The sequence below is a fragment of the Geotrypetes seraphini genome, chromosome 5 (assembly GCF_902459505.1).
Source record: "Geotrypetes seraphini chromosome 5, aGeoSer1.1, whole genome shotgun sequence".
Lineage (NCBI taxonomy): Eukaryota > Metazoa > Chordata > Amphibia > Gymnophiona > Dermophiidae > Geotrypetes > Geotrypetes seraphini.
In genome coordinates this window covers 11,808,865-11,831,245 of record NC_047088.1, presented here as the reverse complement: position 1 = coordinate 11,831,245, position 22,381 = coordinate 11,808,865, and the positions used below count along the sequence as shown (strand labels likewise).

Here is a 22,381-nt window from a genome sequence, read left to right as displayed (position 1 = left end):
AAGTTTATATTCAGCATTCTTCTCTCCAATTGGTTTAAAATGCTGCTGTCGGTGTTATTACGAGTATTAAAATATAAGAAGATATTCCATTAGTCTTGAAGTTTGCATTTGTTGCCTGTTAAAATGCTTTGATTGATCCATCGTGCATTGTACGGGGTAGGAACAAGTTTTCTGACAGCTTCATCTGAAGTGATGCATGTTGGTAACAAAAATCTCAAGCATGAATACAGGATGTCTGGGATGGTACTTGGAGAGACCTTCCAGGAAAGAGCCTTGGGAGTTCTGATCGACAAGTCGATGAAGCCATCTGCGCAATGCACGGCGGCAGCGAAAAGGGCGAACAGAATGCTAGGAATGATAAAGAAGGAGATCACGAACAGATCGGAGAAGGTTATCATGGTCGCCGTACATGAAGAAGGACACAGTACTACTCGAAAGGGTCTAGAGAAGAGTGACTAAAATGGTTAAGGGTTGGAGGAGTTGCAGTACAGTGAAAGATTAGAGAAACTGGGCCTTTTTTCCCCTCGACCAGAGGAGATTGAGAGGGGACATGATTGAAACATTCAAGGTACTAAAGAGAATATACTTAGTAGATAAGGACAGGTTGTTCACCCTCTCCAAGGTAGAGAGAATGAGAGGGCACTCTCTAAAATTGAAAGGGGATAGATTCCGTACGAACGTAAGGAAGTTCTTCTTCACCCAGAGAGTGGTAGAAAACTGGAACGGTCTTCCTGAGTCTGTCATAGGGGAAAACACCCTCCAGGGATTTAAGACAAAGTTAGACAAGTTCCTGCTGAACCGGAATGTACGCAGGTAGGGCTAGTCTCAGTTAGGGTGATGGTCTTTGACCTAAGAGCTGCTGTGTGAGCGAACTGCTGGGCATGATGGACCACTGGTCTGACCCAGCAGCAATAATTCTTATGTTCTTATGACTTTGGGAAAATGTGTCCTGTTATTCTCCCTGGGTTCTTCAGAGCAAATGTTGCTTCAGCTGCATCCAGTGTGAGCTCAGCTGATGGAAAACCATACTCAAGCTAAATCACTCTTTTAGAAAGAAAATGAAAGACTTGTTTTGGCAAGTGTTTTCCAGAAGGGTGGAGTTTTTTGTACCTGTTTCAATCTTTCCATAGAGTATATATTTTATTTATTGTAAACGACCAAAACTGAATGTAAGTTAATAAATTTATTTAAAAAATGTTTTAAATGACCTTAGCAGGGATGGTGGACTTTTGTACTGAGGCCAATTCAAGAGCAGATGTTGAGATTCAGAAGGTTGTCTGTCACTTGTTTAGCAAGATATGACATCTCTGGTTTCTGAAAACACACAGCAGAACTGAACATTTTCCCTTCCAGTCTTTATATTATCTGGCTGAACCAGAGTCGAAACACATAGACCTAAATTCTATAAATGGCGCTGCTGTTGGCGGATACCTTAACAGCGGCCGCCGATCGTGTGCCGTTTATAGAATCATGCCTTTGGGAAAGCTAGGCGCTGGAAACATAGGCCAGGGTTTTCAAGGCCTACATTTTTGGTGCCTACTAGAGAATGACACAGTGACAAAATTCATCACCGCTCCCGTCCCTGAGGATAACCGCGGGAAACCATCTTCATGTCATTCTTTAAGGAGAGAGGGAAGAATCAGAGGATGAATGGCTACAACCACTGACCCTCAAGCTTTGAGGTTGAAACAGACACTACAGAATAACAGTCTCTGGTATCCAGAGCAGATATTGTGATGTCATAATGCCTCATTCCACCAGTGCCTAAGAGCCAATCACATCAGTGATGTCACAATGGCTTCATTATCCTTGGCTCCCATAAGAATCAGAATATGAATGGCCACAACCACTGACCCGCAAGCTTTGCTTTGAAGAATGCTGGTGTAGAAGGACCGAGGTTGAAATAGACACTAGAAAATGACATGGGATTATTTCCCGCGGTTATCTGCGGGGACGGGAACAGTGATGAATTTTGTCACCATGTCATTCTCTAGTGCTTACCTTTAATTTGAATCACGCTTACGGAGGCGCTTTATCGAGCCTAATGCCTCTTCCAGTGTTAGTCACGCTGTAAAGCGCCGCTCTGGCCACGATTCTGGGGCCATTTTTTTTAAGCACCAGTAGACGCCTTGAAATTTGTTTTAAAAGTTTTTTTAAATGGCATTTTGTGCTTAATGTAAATTAAGGCACTGTTTATAGAATATTGTCACTTTGGGGCCCATCCCGAGGACACTGTCAAAGTGAGTCATGGCCGTAGGTGGAGGAGTGGGCACATCACTGAGCAGGGGGTTACTTGTAGGTTCAGAGGTGGTCTTCGCTGGCAGATCTATTGTGGCTGCCCAATGGGTGAAATTCGGTTGTGGGTGAGGGGTGAGGATGGCTTCCAGCTGTTTCAGAGGAGCAGAGTAATAGAGGACTTATGTAAACAGGGCCACGCTATCCACCTAGGGGCCTGGCAACTTTTTGTGAATGGGCTCACTGGTTCAACAGTCCCTTTCTCCTCCCACCCCTAGTCACGTGACACGGCTCCCTTGCCCCCTGTCAGCCAAGTCACTCCCAGTGGAAAAAAGACTAGCTTAGGGGCACAGAACTGCCACTAATGGCTCTGCCAGTCTCCCCCTCAGAAACAATGTCAAAAGGGGCAGGACTGGCAGAGCCATCGGTGTGCAGTCTAGACTGTTACTCTATGCCTTTAAGCTGCTTTCTCTTTGCCGGAAACAGTGGAGTTGGTGGGGGAGAAGAGGGAGGGAATGAAGCTACTTGACTAGGGGAGGAGAGGGAGGGACGCTGGTGATCCAGAACAGGCCCTGTGCTCAGGTTTATTTATACCCGTGAGCCCGCCGTGAAGCTGAGCCCAGGGCAGCTGACCCTTTTGCCCAGATATAAAACTGCCACTGTCTATATATATAAAAAACAATTCAGGAAATATTCGGTGAAACTGTAAGTTGTGACCGGCCAGGACTGGACCCGCCTGCTCTTGAAAATCCTAAAGAGGCCTTTCAAAAAGTAATGACGAACGGGACCTAAGAGAGCGGATAACTTTAGAACAAGTTGCTTAACTTGCAGAGCGAAAACACAAAGGGTCCTTTTGCTACGCTGCGGTACGGACTAACGGGCCAGACGTCCCACACTAGTTCTGGAACTGGCCCGTGCGACCCACCTACTAAAAATAGGTTTTATTTTTTTAGTGTGGGGCATATTTGGAGGTGGGGTGCCCTGTGCTTCCATAATCAGCAGAGCTACATTAGCGCAGCTTAGCAAGAAGGTCGCAAAATTTGATTTGGGGTTGCTCATAGCAATTAAAAAAAAAAATTTCTGTTTATTTCCCCCACTCCTTTTTAAGGCAAATGTTTTATGCGCATAGTAACTTTTTCATGCTTACATGTTAATTTGCAGGTAAACACACGGACATGTGATTACTGACGCCACTTTTTCCTTCTACAAAGTCGCCCTGTCGAGGAATGCGAGTTAAATGCCAAACCGCCCATTCTGTTCCTACGGGCGACTCGACATTTAGCTCAGGCTGTCCGGGTAAAAGGGGGCTAAATTTCTAGGTGCCCAGTTGAACTGGGCCATATTCACATGTGCACCCCTACAACCTGTGGGGAAGGTAAGTACATAAGCTAAAATTTCTCCCCGGACAGTAATCTATGTATCTCCAAGTTTAGTTTTACACTTGTAAAAGTGCATTTTGTACCGTCTGTACCTAAGTGCTAAAACCCCCCATTCCTCCCTCACAACGCCTCTGCTCAGGTTGGGTACAGACTGTTAGTACAAATTTTGCACACATATACTCTAGATCAGGGGTCTCAAAGTCCCTCCTTGAGGGCCGCAATCCAGTCGGGTTTTCAGGATTTCCCCAATGAATATGCATGAGATCTATGTGCATGCACTGCTTTCAATGCATATCCATTGGGAAAATCCTGAAAACCCGACTGGATTGTGGCCCTCAAGGAGGGACTTTGAGACCCCTGCTCTAGATGGCCTTTGGAAGACCTATAGTGGGGTGAAAACTTTTTACCCGTGGAGATGGTTTTTTTAGAAGCCCTCCAGAGTCTAGCCATTTCCATGTTTATAAAATTATATCCATCCTTAGGATTATTTTTGTGCACGTGTAAGCCATAAAATTTGGTTTGAAAAGAGAAAGAACTGCATCTACTTTTGGGAGATGCAGGGTTGCTGTAAGGGAATCCATCAAACTAGGCAGGCCTTCAGCCTTGAACTAACTGTCGGACCCCTAGATCCCCCCCCCCTCCCTCAAAGATTTGACTAATTCAATTCAACAGACATGATCTTTCCACTCCTCCAATCCTGTAAAGATGTATAATTTTTTCAAATATCTTTTACCCAGGTAAACAGGCTACTTGAAAATTGACCACTAATCTCTGCAGATGTAAGAATGTGCCGTTGCTCCTTTGAACACATTATATCTTCAAGATCTACCATTCTGCTTTGACTGTGTTTATTTGCCACCTCTCAGATGTTTCTGCCCCCGGTGGCTGCCTAGTGTTGCCTAAAGGTTGAACCAGCCCTGAACATTTGAAACTTATTACCCAGTTCACAAAATCGTTTTAGTCTTTAAGGGTCTTATGCAAAGTAGTGGCCTGGTGAATCTGTTTGGGGGTTGGAATACCGAAGGGATAAGTATTGGGAGCTAAAGAACATGGTCATCACCACTAGAGAATGACACGGTGACAAAATTCATCACCGTCCCCGTCCCCGCGGATAACCGCGGGAAACCATCTTCATGTTATTCTTTAAGGAGAGAGGGAAGAATCAGAGTATGAATGGCCACAACCACTGACCCTCAAGCTTTGCTTTGAAGAATGCTGGTGTAGAAGGACCGAGGTTGAGAATGACAGTCTCTGGTATCCAGAGCAGATATTGTGATGTCATAATGCCTCATTCCACCAGTGCCTAAGAACCAATCACATCAGTGATGTCACAATGGCTTCATTATTCAGAGTATGAATGGCCACAACCACTGACCCTCAAGCTTTGCATTGAAGAATGCTGGTGTAGAAGGACCGAGGTTGAAACAGACACTACAGAATGACAGTCTCTGGTATCCAGAGCAGATATTGTGATGTCATAATGCCTAAGAACCAATCACATCAGTGATGTCACAATGGCTTCATTATCTTGGCTCACATAAGAATCAGAGTATGAATGGCCACAACCACTGACCCGCAAGCTTTGCTTTGAAGAATGCTGGTGTAGAAGGACTGAGGTTGAAATAGACACTAGAAAATGACATGGGATTATTTCCCGCGGTTATCCGCGGGGACGGGAACGGTGATGAATTTTGTCACCGTGTCATTCTCTAATCACCACACAGAGAGGCAATCAGAAGGACAGGTTTCGTTGGAAACCAAGGCTCATTATACCAACTTAGTACCAATTCTTGTGCATCGCACCTGCGTCAACCCCCACCACTTTTCCAAGCTTCACCTCCCAGCCATATTATGGGTTCTAAAATTTGTGCACCCTACATTCAAGTGGATTCTGCCGTCAAAGCATGGGCTGCTAGACAAAGGACTCCTCTGAAAGGGGAACATTTTCCAGGTCTTCCCTGGCTGTGCCCAAGCAGGGCTGGCTATGCCACTCAGTTTGACTTCTGAGGAGTTCACTTTCTACAGCTTCAGCCTCTGTATGAAAGGTCTTCTGCTCACCATGCTTGAAATATTCCTTCACGGTGTTCCTTACAGATGCAGGCAATATTATGCGAATTGTGTGGCTGATGCTACTGATGGCTTTGCTGTGGGCTTTAACAGTTAGAGGTTCTTGACTACCGTCAAGTGACTCTTGAGCAATGTCCACTGGTTTTTCCTCAGTGGGAGATTTTTGCAGCGTGTGCTTCCACTGTGTCCGCCACTGGGGGCTGGATTCATCGGGGAGATGTCTCCTAGAGACAGAGTGAAGAACCAGAGGAGTGTTCTGTCCGTAAAACACAGTCTGCGGAATATGGACCTTCACGGTCTCTGGGCTCTGGGTCTTTATTCCTTCACTGTTGCTGTTGGAATCGGGACTGTTACTTGGTGAAAATCCTAGGTTTTCCTGTTCATCTGGATATCTTGTGTTTAACATGTGTTTGGCCACATATAATGTGATCTTTGTGCGCTTGAGATTATCTTGGCTCGAAGGGGGACTATCAGGATTATTAATCTCTATATGCTTCACAGATGTCTCTTTGCAGAACTCTTGGCTGTCATCTGAGGTCTCACTGGCTCGGAAAGAGCTGTCATCTTCTTTATGTTTTGTTCTTTGTCCATAACTGTGACCTCCTCCACCTGCAGAGCCCCCTACACATTTCACCTCCTTATATTTAAAGCTGTCACTGAGATGTCTGTCCCCTGCAGCTCCATTGACTTGTGCGTGACCTCGTACTTCTATGACTCTACTGCTCTTCTCAACCTTTTGATCAAACTCTTCGCATGCATTGAGGTCACAAGGACTGCAGTTGAAAGAAGGTGGTGTGGTCATGTGCCACTCTTTCAAAGTCTTTTTTGAGCTCTCTGGAGAAACCGCATGCAATCTAGCAGATGTACCAAACATGAAGGGCAGAGAAGAGGCATCAGAGGGACTAAAGACTGACGATTCAGAGCAGTAGGAGAAGGCGCTGTCCAAAGAGCTTAATGATGAAGCAGATGGAGATGTGGTAGTAGAAGATAGGCTGGAGAAACTCGATCTGTTGGAAACAACTGTTCTTTGAAGACCAAGTGGTTTCATTCTGGAGCCACTCTGAGATGATCTCCAAAGACCACGTCTTGTTTTGCTCATACTGGGACTGAGGCCTCCATCTATCAGCCTTTGGCTTTCGGTTTGCAGCTGTTTGAACCGCTGAATGTAATCAATGTGGCTATGCATGATGGTTGCATCACAGCTGGACTGTCGGGCAACTGGCTCATGGCTCAAGGTGGGAAGTTTTGAGCTGACACAGACACTTGGTTCAGAAGAGCATCTGTCTCGAGCTGGACTTAGTGAACTCACTGAGCCAATGGATGGGAAGGCGTCCTTCTCAAAACGGTCTGTACTGTTGTTCTTTCTAACTGTGCTCTGGCAGCATGCAGCGATCTCACTGTACAGGTCCCAGTCCTCTGTCATCTCCTCCATCAGCAGCGAACTACTGGAGACACCAAAGAGTTCATCTACATCTTCTATCAGCTGATGCTTTGGCCCATCTAGATCTAAAGAGGCAAATTCCAGTTCGTCTGAGGAATCATTGCTCTGTTGTATCAAATTCATGTCTGAAAGAGATGGATAGAGAGGGAATGAAAAGTGCATTTGATTCAAAGCCCCCCAAATCCTTTAAAACTTAGATTCATTATACTCTAGAGGGGGGGGGGGGGGGTTTCATGGCTAAAATGGTGTCATAGCCGTTCTCGTGTTGTAAGTATTGTAACTGAAGTCATTTGAATAAGTGACCTTAGTGCCACATTACTAATTAGGAAGGGGAATAGGTTCATAGACAACGGTGCGAAAGACAAAAGCGCGCGCCGACAATTGAGCGCAGCACGGAGGCGCGCGCCACACAAAATTACAGTTTTTAGGGGCTCCGACGGGGGTTTTTGTTGGGGAACCCCCCCAGTTTACTTAATAGACATCGCGCCGGCGTTATGGGGGGTTTGGGGGGTTGTAACCCTCCACATTTTACTGTAAACAGAACTTTTTCCCTAAAAACAGGGAAAAAGTTCAGTTTTCAGTAAAATGTGGGGGGTTACAACCCCCCACACCCCCCACAACGCCCCCACAATGCGGCGCGATGTCTATTAAGTAAAGTGGGGGGTTCCCCCCACGCCCCCCCGTCAGAGCCCTAAAAACAGTAATTTAGAGCGGCGCGTGCCTCCGCGCTGCGCTCAATTGTCTGGGCGCGCCTTTGTCCTGGCGCGCTTTTGACCTGACATCAGGGGAATAAGACAAGGTAAAACTATAACAATAGTTTTTGAAATCATATCATGATCAACACTGAAATAGATAAACTAGTATACAAGAGCCCTTTTAAGAGAACTTTAAAATTCATGGCCCTCCCCCTTTACAAGTTAGGTATAGAAACCATCCAAAAGACTAATACTTTTACTATAACCTTTAAGATTTTCAGTCATACCATTCTATGTGGCGAATGCAGAAGGGGACATTAATTGGAGTTAACCAGTTCCTCCGTTGTTGCGAATGTCTATAAAGTTGGAATATGGCAGAACGTTTAATCCTACATGCCCCAAATTAAAAGCTATACATGGAGTGAAAATCTGGGGCCTTTAGGCCTTATGTTCTGCTACAGACCCCCTGGCGCCTGGTCCAAAAGTGAATTCATATCCAATGCTACACTATCATAAACCTCCTTGATAATTGCGCTCAATGACACCTAGGAGCTAGGCAGTCTATAGAATCAGGGCCAAAGTGCCTTCTGAATATCAGCCCCAACACTGGCTGGGGGGTGGAGTCAGGGCAGGGTTAATGCTGGTATTTGGCTATTAACAGGTTAAGAAAGCCAGCTAAACAGGACCCTCATAAATAGCAATCCTGTCTTTGACCAATTTAACAGAACTGGTTAAGGCTGAGCACCGACACTTTACCAGTTAAATGCTCAATCCATACATTCATGGATATTCAATGCCTGTAGCCAGCTATGGCCTAGCGTTGACTATCCAGGGAGTAAGTCGGCAGCAATGAAAAAATTGTGGACTGCTGAGGACTGAATATTTGTCCCTCTACCTCCACCCGAACCTTAGGAGATTCCCAATGCGCGGTATGTACAATACGAGCAGCTGCTGGGAAAGTTCTTCAGTCCAACCAACAAAGTTGGGTCAGTCTCCATCGAGGGTCATACACTTAGGCCCTGATTATGTAAAGGGCGCCAGGTTTTAAAAGCCGCCTAACCATCACGACTCTCTAACTGGTGCCCATATTACAGGCGTGGGTTAGAGAATCACGTTGCTGCTGAGCTGATCACAGCAAGGGAATCTCCCTGCCACAAATAGTTTAGCAGCTGCGGGAACCCGTCCCCCACTCCTCCGTAAGACTACCCGCAGGAAGTAAGCCCAGTCCCTCCTGCTGAACCTCCCCCCCCCGGCAAACCACCTACAGGAGGGATGTCCAATTCCTCCAGCTGGAACCCTTCCCGCCCCCAAGGATGCCCAGTCTCTCCTACCAGAACCCCATCCCAAAAAGTAGCCCACCCGGACCCCACCAGCCCATCCGGGCCCCTCGTACATATTCTGAACTACACACGCCTCTCCATCAATGTTGTGTTGAGCAATCAGTGTGCACCTGTGCCACTTGTGGAAGGTTAATTACTTACCCATTAAATCTTCCGTGCCCACTAAGTGCTCTTCCTCTGAGTTTCGAAACAACAATGCTGTATCATCCCCAAAGATTTTGTCATAGTTTTCAATGAGAAACTGTACCAACATGGCCACCTGGTAAATTGATACAGTAGTGGGGTTACATATCCAATGAAAGACAATGCAAGTTATAAAGTATCTGTCCACTGTTTGTTAGAACAATCACTGTTACCAAAACTCATTTTATTGGGGGAGTTTGGTGGCGGAAAACTGAAGGGTTCCTTTGGGCTTCCAGCTTAATCACAGCTAGAATCTGGCTTCGTTGACGACTGCCCTGGTGTTCTCCTTCATTTTCTACCTCCCCAATATAATACAATACAATTTCGTATATCCTGCGATTTTCAGTGGGGAATCATTGCGGCTTACAGCAAGATGGTTACATTTGTGGTACAGTGTTGCTGACAAGCGAGATTAATAATGCCAGATAAGTCTAAGGGATGGCAGTCTGCGAGATGAAGAGGGCTGGGACGGAGTAGAGTCTACAGGGGGAAGAGATAGGTTTTAAGTTTTTTCCTGAACAGGAAATGTGTAGGAAGTCATCGCAAGTAGGCTGGTAGACTGTTCCAGATATTTGGTCCTAGGAACTCGTAACTGGAGTTGAACATCCTCTTCCGTCGTACTCCTTGAGAGGATGGAAATGGTATTTTAAATCACTGTGTGGTCCTTGAGTTAAGGAACGTGTTTGAGACCGGAATGCTGGCCAATAGTCTCCTGGAGTTTTCTCCACAGATGGACTTGTGAATCATACAGGCTAACTTAGAGTGGATTCTTTTTTTTCCACAGGTAGCCAGTGTCGTTTGAGTAGCAATGGGCTAGACCTCTCGAGGCGGTGGGAATGGAAGATCCGCCTTCTCCTAGCTCATGTAGCCCAGTCGTTGCAGTGACAGTCCTTAACGATTGGCTGCGCACCAGAATTCTTTCCAAACTCCGCGACAAAGGCACTCAGGGGCTGTGAATATTCCCTCTTTAGTGCTCCCTGCCATGGCTCACCAGGGATTGGCAGGTCTCGGTTGGGAATGGAACCCAGGTACCCTCTACATGGCGGTGTGTAGTACTGGCTCATTGCCTAGACCGATTATTAATAAACTCTAGGGGTGTAGACAGAGTAAATAATGTGACCTCTGTCGACTTGTGCATGTTCTGCCCCTGGTTATCTTTGTTCATGCACATCCAACACTACAGACAAGATGAATAATGACTTGGATAGATGGAATAGTCCAGTCCACTATTACTGGTTTGCGGTACAGACCGCAAACCACTGTCAAGTATGTAGACATTGCACTTTGTTCAGGTCCATAAGTCCAGGTTTTTAAGAGATCCCTAATGAATATGCATAATTTGATTTGATTTATTCATTCGATATACCACATAGTACAGGCAGGGTTTTAGAGTGGTTTACCACAAAAACATTTAATAAGCAAAGGAAAATATAATGCAGTAAAACATACAAGACCATAAAACCTCCACCACCTCAGCCACATGGTCAGAAGGGACCATCTCAGCTGCTGTTCAAACCCTTGGCCACGGCATAAGGGAGAGAGGAGCATTCAGTGGTCCTGTAGGACTTAAGCAGATAGGGGAAGTTCTACCTTTCTCGTGGACCTGCTTTCCTCCTCGGGGCTGGTCGTGGTGGGACGCCACAGCATATTTGGAGCGATGCAGAGAGCAAGGTTGAAGGCAGTCATCTGGTTCTCTTCAGAATTTTCCTCGATATGGCGCAGAACCGCAAACAGATGCCTCAGCAAGACGGAGTTGGCCTCTGGAAGCTGCTCGACTAACCTAAGGAGGATATCAGAAATCAACACCGGAAATCCAGCAGAGCAAAGCGGCTGCTGTAACAACATCAAGTCTGATTTCCAACACGCAATCACTTAGAATAGTGCATCGCAAACTGTATTTCGTGGCACGCTAGTGTGGCCGCATGAGATTTCAGGTGTGCCGCGAGATGCCGGGGAGGAGGAGAGGCTCCGGCAGCGGCTGACTGCCTATGGTGAGAGGCACATCCTTTAGGCAGTCAGCGCCTCTCCTCCTCCCTGGCATCGGTCCTCCTCTCTGCACCTTGTCTTTTTCTGCACCCCCCCACAGGGCCCTGTCTGGAGGGCGTCCACGCATGTGCAGACGTTGATGGGATGACATCACACATGCCCGTGACATCATCACGTCGACGTCCGTGCACTTCTGGGTGCTCTCGAGCCGTGGCCGCTAGTTTAGTGCGCCGTGGCTTGCAAAGTTTGCGAGACACTGACTTAGAACTTGGGATTGCAGGCCGGGGGGGGCACAAATTCTCACCTAAGAACTCTGTCACTGCTGTTCCACAGGGGAAGATACGGCTTACTTTCATGGAAAAATGTAACCAGATGCCTCCAAGTGCCCCCTCCAGCACTGTCCTCTAGGACAGGTTTATCCAAGACAAGTTGTTGAGGGCTACAAACAGGCCAGATTTTCCGAATATCCTTAGTGAATAGGTACACCGACAAATGCGCCCACATTTAATGCGCCTCATCAATCGCGCCCTGTCAAATGCACGCACTGACAAAGGCGCGCAGGACAATGGTGCCCCATCAATCGCACTAATGTTAGGGTAAGGTTTAGAGGAGGATCATGGGAACCCTTTACCCTAACACTAGATACCAGTGTAGTGGCGGGGGTTACCCCCAACCCCCCCTCAAGAAAGAGGATTACTTTGTAACCCTTAAAAAGACAAAATAGTATCCGCAGGCGCCATTTTCCTGCGCACACTTGTCGGTGTGCCCATTTGACGGGATCACGAGTGAATATGTATTGCCACCAAAAAACAAAAGTCCACTTTGAGATAAATCAGCTCCTCATTCAAATAATATTTTGAAAAAAACATACCGTATTTGCCGGCGTATAAGACGACTTTTCAGTACCTTAAAATCCTCCCCAAAGTCGGGGGTCGTCTTATACGCCGGGTACTGTTTACATCACAGTTCTTCAACCGCCGGTCCGCGGACCGGTGCCGGTCCGCAGAAAATTCCTGCCGGTCCGCACAGGACCGGCGAGATGGACCCGTTAAATTTTCTGCCCCGATGGTGTATGCAGAAATCTTCTGTTCCTCCCAGCCTCGGGCGATCAAGACAGGCGGTCATTCCCTCTGTGAGTCTCGCCTATGCGGAAACAGGAAGTTGAAACAAAATAGGCGGGACTCAGAGAGGGAAGGTCCCGACGTTTGCAGCCTGTCTTGATCGCTGCCCCTGCTGAGTCGCCGAAGAGGGCCGCGGGGAAAGTGCAGGCAGAGAGAAGATGGTCAGTGTGCGCGGGGAGGTCAGCGTGTTGATTGGGGCCATCAGCAGCGTTTGTGCTGAGTCTGCCCACATGCAGGATGCGGCGGGTAGGGGCCTCCGACTCGTCTTGGGCGGCTGGGCCTGCGGTGCAAAGCTGTTTTTGCCGGCTTGGGGGGGGGGGGGGTCGCGAATCGAAAGAAGGGGTAGTCTTATACGGCGAGTATATAACAAACTCTATATTTTAACTGTAAAAGTTGGGGGGTCGTCTTATACACCGGCAAATACGGTATATATATTTTGAAATATGATGCACTCAGAACCATAACCAAAATGCCACAGGCTAGGCAAGGGCTACCACGGGACCATCAATGTCCCAACCGCCCAGACCGTGTCACACTTTTAGAATATTTTTATCACCATGTCTTATAGATCTAGTGTACTTATCTTTATAGTGCGACTGGCAGTTCTTCCATTTCACGGCTTGCCTTGCCATCTGGACATTAACACATCATATTCTTAAAAATATTATTTTGATTGAGGAGTTGACTTTTTTTTCAAAGTGGACTTGTGAGTTTTGGTGATTTTCAAGTGTACTCCTAGGGCTCCTTTGATCAAGCCGCGCTAGCCGCTAACGCCTGCCTTGAGCAGGCGGTCGTTTTTTGGCTAGCGCGGGGGTTAGCGCGTGATTAAAAGTCGCGCGCGTTAACCCTGCTGGCGCGGCTTGATAAAAGGAGCCCCTTGTGTGAATGGTAGTGAATATGTATGAGAAAGATTTGCAGGGCCGTTGCCTCCGTCATAGACTAAGGGCTCCTTTTACTAAGGTACGCTAGCGTTTTTGGCGCACGTAGGAAATTACCGCGCGCTACGCTTCTAGAAGTAACAGCAGCTCAATGCTGGCGTTAAGGTCTAGCGCCCGCGGCAATGTAATGTGCGCTATTCCGCATTTTAAAGCCCTAACGCACCATAGTAAAAGGAGCCCTAAAGTCCATAAATGGCAGCTGAAAAAAATCAGCACCGACAGAAGTAGCGCTGAGCACTTTTCTATAAACGGCGCTTACAGCATGGCGCTTGCCCCCCGGGTATCGTGCCTAGCATTAGGCCTGTTAATCACTTATGCACAAAACGTGTTAGAAAAGATCCCAAAATACTGCACTTTATTTAGATGGTGTAAATTAAATCACCCCCCCTAAAGACTCAATCTGAGATGATTCGATCCCCGATCCTCAGAGTGGTCGATAGTCATAAGAACATAAGCAGTGCCTCTGCTGGGTCAGACCAGAGGTCCATCACGCCCAGCAGTCCGCTCACGTGGCGGCCCATCAGGTCCAGGACCTGAATATTAATCCTCTATCTATACCCTTCTATCCCCTTTTCCTTCAGGAAATCATCTAATCCCTTCTTGAACTTCAATACCGTACCCTGTCCTATCACGCCCTCTGGAAACGCATTCCAGGTATCTACCACCCGTTGGGTGAAGAAGAACCTCCTAGCATTGGTTCTGAATCTGTCCCCTCTTAATTTTTCCGAATGCCCTCTCATTCTTGTAGTTTTTGAAAGTTTGAAGAATGTCCCTCTCTACTCTCTCTATGCCCTTCATGATTTTGCAAGTCTCTATCATGTCCCCTCTAAGTCTCCTCTTCTCCAGGGAAAAGAGTCCCAGTTTCTCCAATCTTTCTCTATTTCTGTCTCTCTCCCTTTCTCTCTCTATTTCTGTCTCTCTCCCTTTCTCTCTCTCTGTCTATTTCTCTCAGTCTCCCTTTCTCTCTCTCTTTCTGTCCCTCTCCACTTTCTCTATGCCCTTCTTGATTTTGCAAGTCTCTATCATGTCCCCTCTAAGTCTCCTCTTCTCCAGGGAAAAGAGTCCCAGTTTCTCCAATCTTTCTCTCTCTCTCTCTCTCTCTCCCTTTCTCTCTCTATTTCTGTCTCTCTCCCTTTCTCTCTCTATTTCTGTCTCTCTCCCTTTCTCTCTCTCTGTCTATTTCTCTCTGTCTCCCTTTCTCTCTCTCTTTCTGTCCCTCTCCACTTTCTCTATGCCCTTCATGATTTTGCAAGTCTCTATCATGTCCCCTCTAAGTCTCCTCTTCTCCAGGGAAAAGAGTCCCAGTTTCTCCAATCTTTCTCTCTCTCTCTCTCTCTATTTCTGTCTCTCTCCCTTTCTCTCTCTTTCTTTCTCTCTCTATTTCTGTCTCTCTCCCTTTCTCTCTCTCTGTCTATTTCTCTCTGTCTCCCTTTCTCTCTCTCTTTCTGTCCCTCTCCACTTTCTCTATGCCCTTCATGATTTTGCAAGTCTCTATCATGTCCCCTCTAAGTCTCCTCTTCTCCAGGGAAAAGAGACCCAGTTTGTCCAATCTTTCAGCGTATGAAAGGTTTCCCATACCTTTTATCAAACGCGTCGCTCTCTTCTGAACCCTCTCGAGTATCGCCATATCTTTCTTTAGGTTAAATAAAGGGGATTTGTTGTCTTGAAAAAACGTAACAGTGAAACACGTTGACAACATACTTAGCCCATAATTGACCAAAAAAGCGAAGTACAAATATTTCTATATTTAAAAATAAAAAACATATTAAATATGTATGAAGAAATTAGGATTTTACATGAATTGAATTGAATACAAATATTGAGTATACTAGTCTTTAAGCCCGTTACATTAATGGGTGCTAGAATATATGTATGTCTGTCTTTCTTTCTTTCTGTCTCACTCCCTGCCCTTGTGTCTTTCTTCTTTTCTTTATGTCTCCCTCCCTCCTATTATTTGTCTTTCTTTCTATCTGTCTCTCTTTCTGCCCCCTATGCAGCATTTATCTCCCCTTGTCCACTTTCCTGTACAGTAGCCATATCAGCATTCCCTCCCCCTCCATTTCCTTGTGCATCAGCATTTCCCCCCTCCCTACTTCCCTGTGCAGTATTTTCCTCCCTCTGGTGCTAGAATATATGTGTGTGTGTCTGTCTTTATTTCTTTCTTTCTCTGTCTCCTTAGCCACTTTTTCCTGCCCATTCTCCCTTCTTTTTACCTCCCCTGTGTCCACCACCATCCCTTCACTGCTCCCCTTATCCAGCAGCAGCCCTTCTCCCTTTGTTTTACCTCCCCCCTGTCCATCAGTACCTCTTCCTGCTCCCCCTGTCCAACAATAGGCATCCCTTCCTTTTTTCCCCCCTGTCCATCTTCACCTCTTCCTGCTCCCTCTGTCCAACAATAGGCATCCCTTCCTTTTTTCCCCCTGTCCATCAGTACCTCTTCCTGCTCCCCCTGTCCAACAATAGGCATCCCTTCCTTTTTTACCCCCTGTCCATCATCACCTCTTCCTGCTCCCCCCTGTCCAACAATAGGCCTCCCTTCCTTTCCCCCCCCTGTCCATCATCACCTCTTCCTGCTCCCCCTGTCCAGAGTTTTTTATTTACTCGGATAGAGTCCTTGGGGGCCCCCCCTTCCCTTCCAGCGTAACTCGGCGATTCAAGCAGTCTGTGCAGCAGTCTTCACACGCTGCTTCGGGTCCTTCTACTGCCCTTATTTGCTCTGCCGCGTCTCTGATGACATCATCAGAGACGCGGCAGAGCAAATCAGGGCAGTAGAAGGGCCTGAAGCAGCGTGTGAAGACTGCTGCACAGGCTGCTTGAATCGCCGGGTAGGTATTCGGGTCAGCGGCAAGGGAAGGGGGGGGTGAGCGGCAAAGGACTCCTCTGGTCTGTTGCGGAGGGCGGCCCGACTCCATTTATTGATTCATTTGGGGGGGGGAAATGTGTTGTGTTGGGGGGAAGGGTAGGCAGACGCGGGGCCTGGGTTGCGCGCTTGCGGTGCCTGAGCTGCAGGAGAGGGAGCGGGTTGTGCGTGGCGGGGTAGGCCCCGACTGCAGCTTCTTCATCGTTGAAAGCTGCCGCCGCCGCCACAGCTCCTCTCTGTCGATCGTGGTCCAGTTCGAGAGAGGAGCCGGGGGTGAGGAAGGCCGCCACAGCTATGTAAATTTTTTTTTATTTGAAAGCCGCCGCCGGAGCCACGCATGCGCAATTGTTTTTTCGCGACAGATCAGGGAACACGGTTTTTTTTAGTGTGCATGCGCGGCCTATCATTTTATTATATTAGATAACATTTGATCCTGTGACGAAGCGACATGTTAATCACTAGGTAGATGAAAAGTCTGAGCCTAGTGTGTTGTCTCTGAGGATCAGGGATCGATCTCAGATTGGGTCTTTAGGGGTGCTGATTTAATTGACACCATCTACATAAAGTGTAGAATTAGGCCTGGCCATTTACACCAACTGAAATGTGGTATAAACCCTTGTGCTTAAATTAGGCATGGATTCTCCCTTATTCTATAACTATTTGTGGAAATTGCAGAAATGCCCCGATCCGACCATGGCACCAACAAGAGAGCCCAAAAGGAGGCCTCAACGGCACGGGTGTAAAGTTCAAAGTTCACTTTTTTGATAGCAGCACTACGAGGACTCAAAGACTCGACACTGACTGTGTTTCGGCAACTATACCTTTGTAACAATATATTTAGTTATACATTTCTCCCTCCGTATTCGCTGTGATAGGGGATTAACAGAACCGCAAATACAGAAAAACCGCGAATAACTTTTTCCTATGTTATTCGCTGTTTTCTATTAAAAACCATCGTGAATATGGTGAAACCACGAATAACATGGTGGGAGGCCTGGCCTGTTCCTGAAGGAGAAGCAAAACACGGTGAAGAAAGTGCTGGGAATCAGCGATTTTTTCTGTAAACGCTTGGAATCAGCGATTTCTCTATGCAAGCTGATGTAATTGGGGGGGAGGAACCAACAAGCCATAAACCGTGAATAATCGAAACCGCAATTGCTGAAACCACGAATACGGAGGGAGAAGTGTATCTTGTTTTCAAAATTTCAATGTATTGGTCTATTTGTCTTTGCTAATTGATTTTATCATTTTCTGTTTAATAATAATATATATATATATATATATATATATTTTTTTTTAATTTGCTTGATGTGATTTTATTAGTTTATAGTATGTGTTTCATATTATTTTTTATTGTTTTTAACTTGTCACGGCTCAATAGACTCTTGACAAAGACATAGATGCCGAAACCCTGTCAGTGTCGAGTCTTCGAGTCCTCGTAGTGCTGCTATCAATAAAGTGAACTTTGAACTTTACACCCGTGGCCGAATTATTGAAAATAATTCTATGAGCATCGGAGTTGTTACCACTGCGGCCGGCACATAAAAACGTGCTACACTTTTGTAAAAGGGAGGGCGTGTGAAGTGACTGAACCCCAGAGAAAATGATCCTTTGGCCTACCGGATTACGTCTGCTCCCAACCTACACCCAGCCTGAAATTAGACTTTTTCTTTTTGTATACCCTGGTTGCAGGTACCTGACCAGAAGAGCTAGCCCAAGATTGTGTGAGTGAGACCAGGGTTACAAATGTTATTCACAGGACAGGAAAATTCATGAAAAGTCATCTTTGCATCTGTGTTGAAGAAATACTGGCACATTTTTTTTACAATATTTTCCCACATGCCCATCAATGCTGTATTCCATTCAATATTCACTTACCACCAGTGGGTATAACACTTTCCCTTGAGATAAAGCTTCTTCCAACACCCTCCCCTCACTCTTCCCCTTAGAAACTGAGTTTTGCTAACCTTTTCATGGCTTCAACCTGACACTCCTGGTGTTCCATCTCAGCCGCCTCCATCCATAAACTGTACAGCTCCGAGGACAGAACACTGTCGGGTATATTGCGCAGAAAATCCTGAAGGAAAAATACAGTCGACGTACAGCAGTTAGGGCAGTTGCTTTCTTGTTCGGATATGTGCTTGCAAATCAGTTTACCAGCTTTCTCAGCATCAGCTTAGACATAACACTTCTGCATATACACTTCCCCCTCCGTATTTGCGAATTCCGTATCTAAGGATTTGGTTATTTGAGATTTTTGACCAGAAATTTTTTTTTTTTCATTTTTCGGGCTATTTTTAGCCCTGTAAACCCTCCCCTTAAGCTTTACCTGGTGGTCTAGCGGGTTTTCAGGCAGGAGCAATCTTCCCACGCTGCTGCCCCATGCAGATCGTTCACAGGAAATGGCTCGAGAGACTACGGGAGCTCAAGGCAGCCATTTCCTGTGAGCGAACTGTACGGGGCAGGAGCGTGGGAAGCTCGCTCCTGCCTGAAAACCCGCTAGAGCACCAAGTAAGGCTTAAAGGGGGGGGGGGGGTCTTACAGGGCTAAAAATAGCCGGGGGAAGCAGGGGAAAAGGGCAGAACCGGCCCAAATATTATTTACAGTTTTTCCATATTTGCGGGCCGGCTCTGCCCCTAACCCCTGCGAATACGGAGGGGTAAGTGTACTGATTCATCTCAGACAAACAGGAGTCAGGTGCAGGCAGTGGAGTGCGGTGAGGGCTTTCAGGAGATTCAGTGAATCCCCAGCTCTTTTTTTTCCTTGACATTTTGCTGGATGGTAGTTTGATTTGCCGAGGAGGCAGTTCCTGGTTGTGGCACTGGTATAATATTAGCCCACTTACTGTAATGACTGCAGCAGCCACAAAGACCGATTCTCCAGACATCTGCACCTCATCGCCCGAATTAAGCTTCTCCTTCAGCTCCTTACATATTTTGGCATTCGCTGACCGTCTGAAAATGCCCTTGGTGGATGGGCCTTCCTGGTACAGCAGAAATAGCATGTCCTAAAGAGAAATCCAGTGAGGAACAAGAGAGAGTCAAAAGACACACATAGAAACATAGAAGATGACGGCAGAAAAGGGCTCCAGCCCATCAAGTCTGCCCACTCTGCTTACCCACCCCCTGTCTATGCCCTAATGACCCAATTTCCTTATCTTGACCCTGAAACTTGTAAGGATAGGGGTTAAAAATTACTATTTTTCTTTTCTATACGTATAGTTCTATCAGGGCATATAACATCCTATACTGTAGATGTAAGTATGGAAGTTAGATGGCCAAGAGAATTGAATAAAGATTTAGAACATAATGCTGAATCATAGACTAATCTTCGGACTAAAGAAATTTGATCACGTGACACCTTACTACCGACGTAAATTTTAAGTTCGCTTGCCTCTGCTTTAAAGTACTATACGGACTGGCCCCTAAATACATAACTGACCTTTTCTCCTTCTCAGCCAACAGACACAAGAGAAGCTCACACTCGAACTTCGTTTCCCCCCCCCCCCCCCAGTTAGAGGATGTAAACTGAAAAATCACCATCAACACCTTCTCTCACATCAGGCAGCATTATGGGGTAAAGATCTAGAACAATTGCTCACGCCCACTACTTACGAGGAATTCAGGAAGCGCCTAAAAACTCATCTGTTCCTGAAATATCTAGACAGCTGACCCGTACATCTCTTTCTCCTCAATATGTTCTCCTGAATTATTAACCACTTTCCTTCACCTCTTAAGTTCATTCAATTTGTAACGTCTTTTAATCTTTTGTAAACCGCGTAGAACTTCACGGTACTGCGGTATATAAACTGTTATTATTTATTCATTATTTATAGATGGTATCGTAGGAGCTACAATGCAACGAAAGTTAAGTGTGACAGGAAAAAAAGCACAGAGAAGTCAGACAGCAATGCGGGAATGGCATGAAATGAGAAGTCAAAGAAAGTCTTGGTCCTTTTGAGGACATGTCCGGGGGGTCTTGACAGCTTTTCAAAACCTGGCGCTTTGTCCGAGTTTTGAAAAACTCCCCGACATAATTGCGTCGGGAAGGGGCATGGGTGGCTGCAACGCAGTGACATCGGACATCAATGCGTCATGTCCACGCATGCGTGGTTGCTGTCTGGGGGGCGGGGCTAAGGAGCAGGAAAGAGGTAGAATTGGGCCGTTCTGGGGGCGTGGCCATGGGTCCGAATGTTCCCTAAAGGAAAATCTGGTAACCCTAAGGAAATGGGTTCTGCAGTAGGATTTGAAGGTTGAGGCAGAGAATGACAGCTAAGGGCCAGGTTTATGATTTGGGCAAAGACAGGTTGAGAGCAAAGAGCTTGAAAGTAAGCTGAGCACAATTCACAATTGTATTTGTTAACATAAGCTGGTTTTGCGTTTCTTTTAGCACATCAAAGCGAATAACAATAAGACGAAGGGAAAATAATTGCTTGCTCAAGACCAGTCATTTCTTCAGGCCTGGTATTCAAAATGATTTAACTAGGCAGCAGAGCCTCTTGCCTAGTTAAATCAGGCTGAGCAGGTAAAGATATTCAGAAACACTTAACTATGCAGTGCCAGGGTGGTCTGAGGGCAGAGTGTGGGTGGAGCCAGGAGCTCAGCAGGCACCAGTGATATTCAGTGCCAGTGTCCATAGAGCTAACCAGACAAGAAGGTCCATTGAATAGCTAACTGGGCTTAGGTAGGACCATAGGCGTCGGAACGGGGAGGCCCAAAATTAGCAGTCGCCCTCCCATCCACTTCCCAGCATTGTATTTGAAATCTTCGGGGCAGTTTAAGTATAACGCCGTGAGGAGGTAGGGGGTGGAGTCGAGAGCTGGTGACGGGCCGCGCAGGAGCTAGGGCGGACCACCTGGCCCCCACCCCAAACCAAACCATACTAGTGCTCTGCTGTCTGTGGGTAGGACCACCTAGTGGGTATGGCACTGAAAGTTGGCTTTAGCCAGGTATGTTCTGGGTCCCACTGTAGGTCCAGATATTTGGTGCCTGGGTTTAAATCAGCCGGCAGTGGTCAGCATTTATACAAACAGTGACTGGCACTAGCTCAGCACTGACCAATTAGTTTTTTAGAAAGAGGAAAATTCCCAGGAAAACTGTGCAAACCTGAGCAAAAATTTTCATTTGGCCCAGTCTTGGATTTTTCTCCTTCTTGATTAAGGGGGAGAGTGTGGCGCAGTGGTTAAAGCTACAACCTCAGCACCCTGGGGTTTTGGGTTCAAAGCCCATCCTGCTCCTTGTGACCCTGGGCAAGTCACTTAATCCCCCCATTGCCCCAGGTACATTATATAGATTGTGAGCCCAGACAGGGAAAAGTGCTTGAGTACCCGAATAACCGTTCTGAGCTCCCTTGGGAGAACGGTATAGAAAATTGAATAAACAAATAAGATGCTCCAACCCTGTGCAATAAAACTGGGGTAGGAGTGTTGGACTTTTTGGACAATTAACACTCCCCAAATACTCATTTTGCATAAGAAAACCACTGGGACGGGAAGTACAAATGCAACCACCTATGCAGCATCACAGCTTGGAAACTCCTGGCATTCATGCTGTATATGGGGGGGATATATAAGCAAGGTATAGGGTCAGTATGTTCCATCGTACCATAATTGGCTTGGGAAGGATGCCATTGGGGCACACAGAGGACAAGGACAAGCCAAAGAGTTTCCTGGGTGTTGTGGGGGACTCTGAAGACTGGCTGACCGTGGGCGTGCTCCCAGTCCGACGCAGGGCCCAGTCGATCAAGGACTTTTTCCTCTTCGTCCGTTTCTGCATGGCTTCTGAGAGAGAATGAGATGAGCTTTTAGTCTTGGTAGCTCCTCTGTTGAACGTAGGGAAGTCATTAGGGTCAAGCTAAACTACAGCAAGGAAGACATTTCAGGGGCTGATTCTATAAACGGCACCAAAATCGACCAGTGCCTAAAAAAAAATAGGCACAGGCCGTGCGCCAATCACACTTAGGCAAACGCAAAGGCAAAATGCAGACTAAAGAAACACTTCTTTGCCAGAGAGTTTATCTGATCGTGAAATGTAAGTGATGAGTCCAAAATAATACCCAGGATTCAGGAGGAGAAATACCTGATTTCAATGTAACATCGGCAGGGAGGTTTTCTAATCTAGGCCCGATCCAGAGCAAT

The 22,381-nt window shown here is 46.5% G+C and overlaps 1 protein-coding gene across 3 annotated transcripts in view; it reads right to left on the bottom strand.

The window, feature by feature from the left end:
• Positions 1–5,220: 5,220 nt before the first annotated feature.
• The window catches only part of LOC117361529 (rho GTPase-activating protein 20-like), a 135,599-nt gene continuing 118,438 nt past the window's right edge, over positions 5,221–22,381 (bottom strand). For all 3 annotated transcript variants that reach the window (XM_033946995.1, XM_033946997.1, XM_033946996.1), the window contains 6 exons: positions 21,849–22,024; positions 19,091–19,252; positions 18,213–18,322; positions 10,931–11,120; positions 9,299–9,416; positions 5,221–7,247 (listed from right to left, as the gene is read on the bottom strand). In XM_033946995.1, coding sequence (XP_033802886.1) covers positions 5,527–7,247; positions 9,299–9,416; positions 10,931–11,120; positions 18,213–18,322; positions 19,091–19,252; positions 21,849–22,024 — 2,477 coding nt within the window. In that variant the 3' untranslated portion in view covers positions 5,221–5,526. The remainder of the gene's footprint in view (positions 7,248–9,298; positions 9,417–10,930; positions 11,121–18,212; positions 18,323–19,090; positions 19,253–21,848; positions 22,025–22,381) is intronic.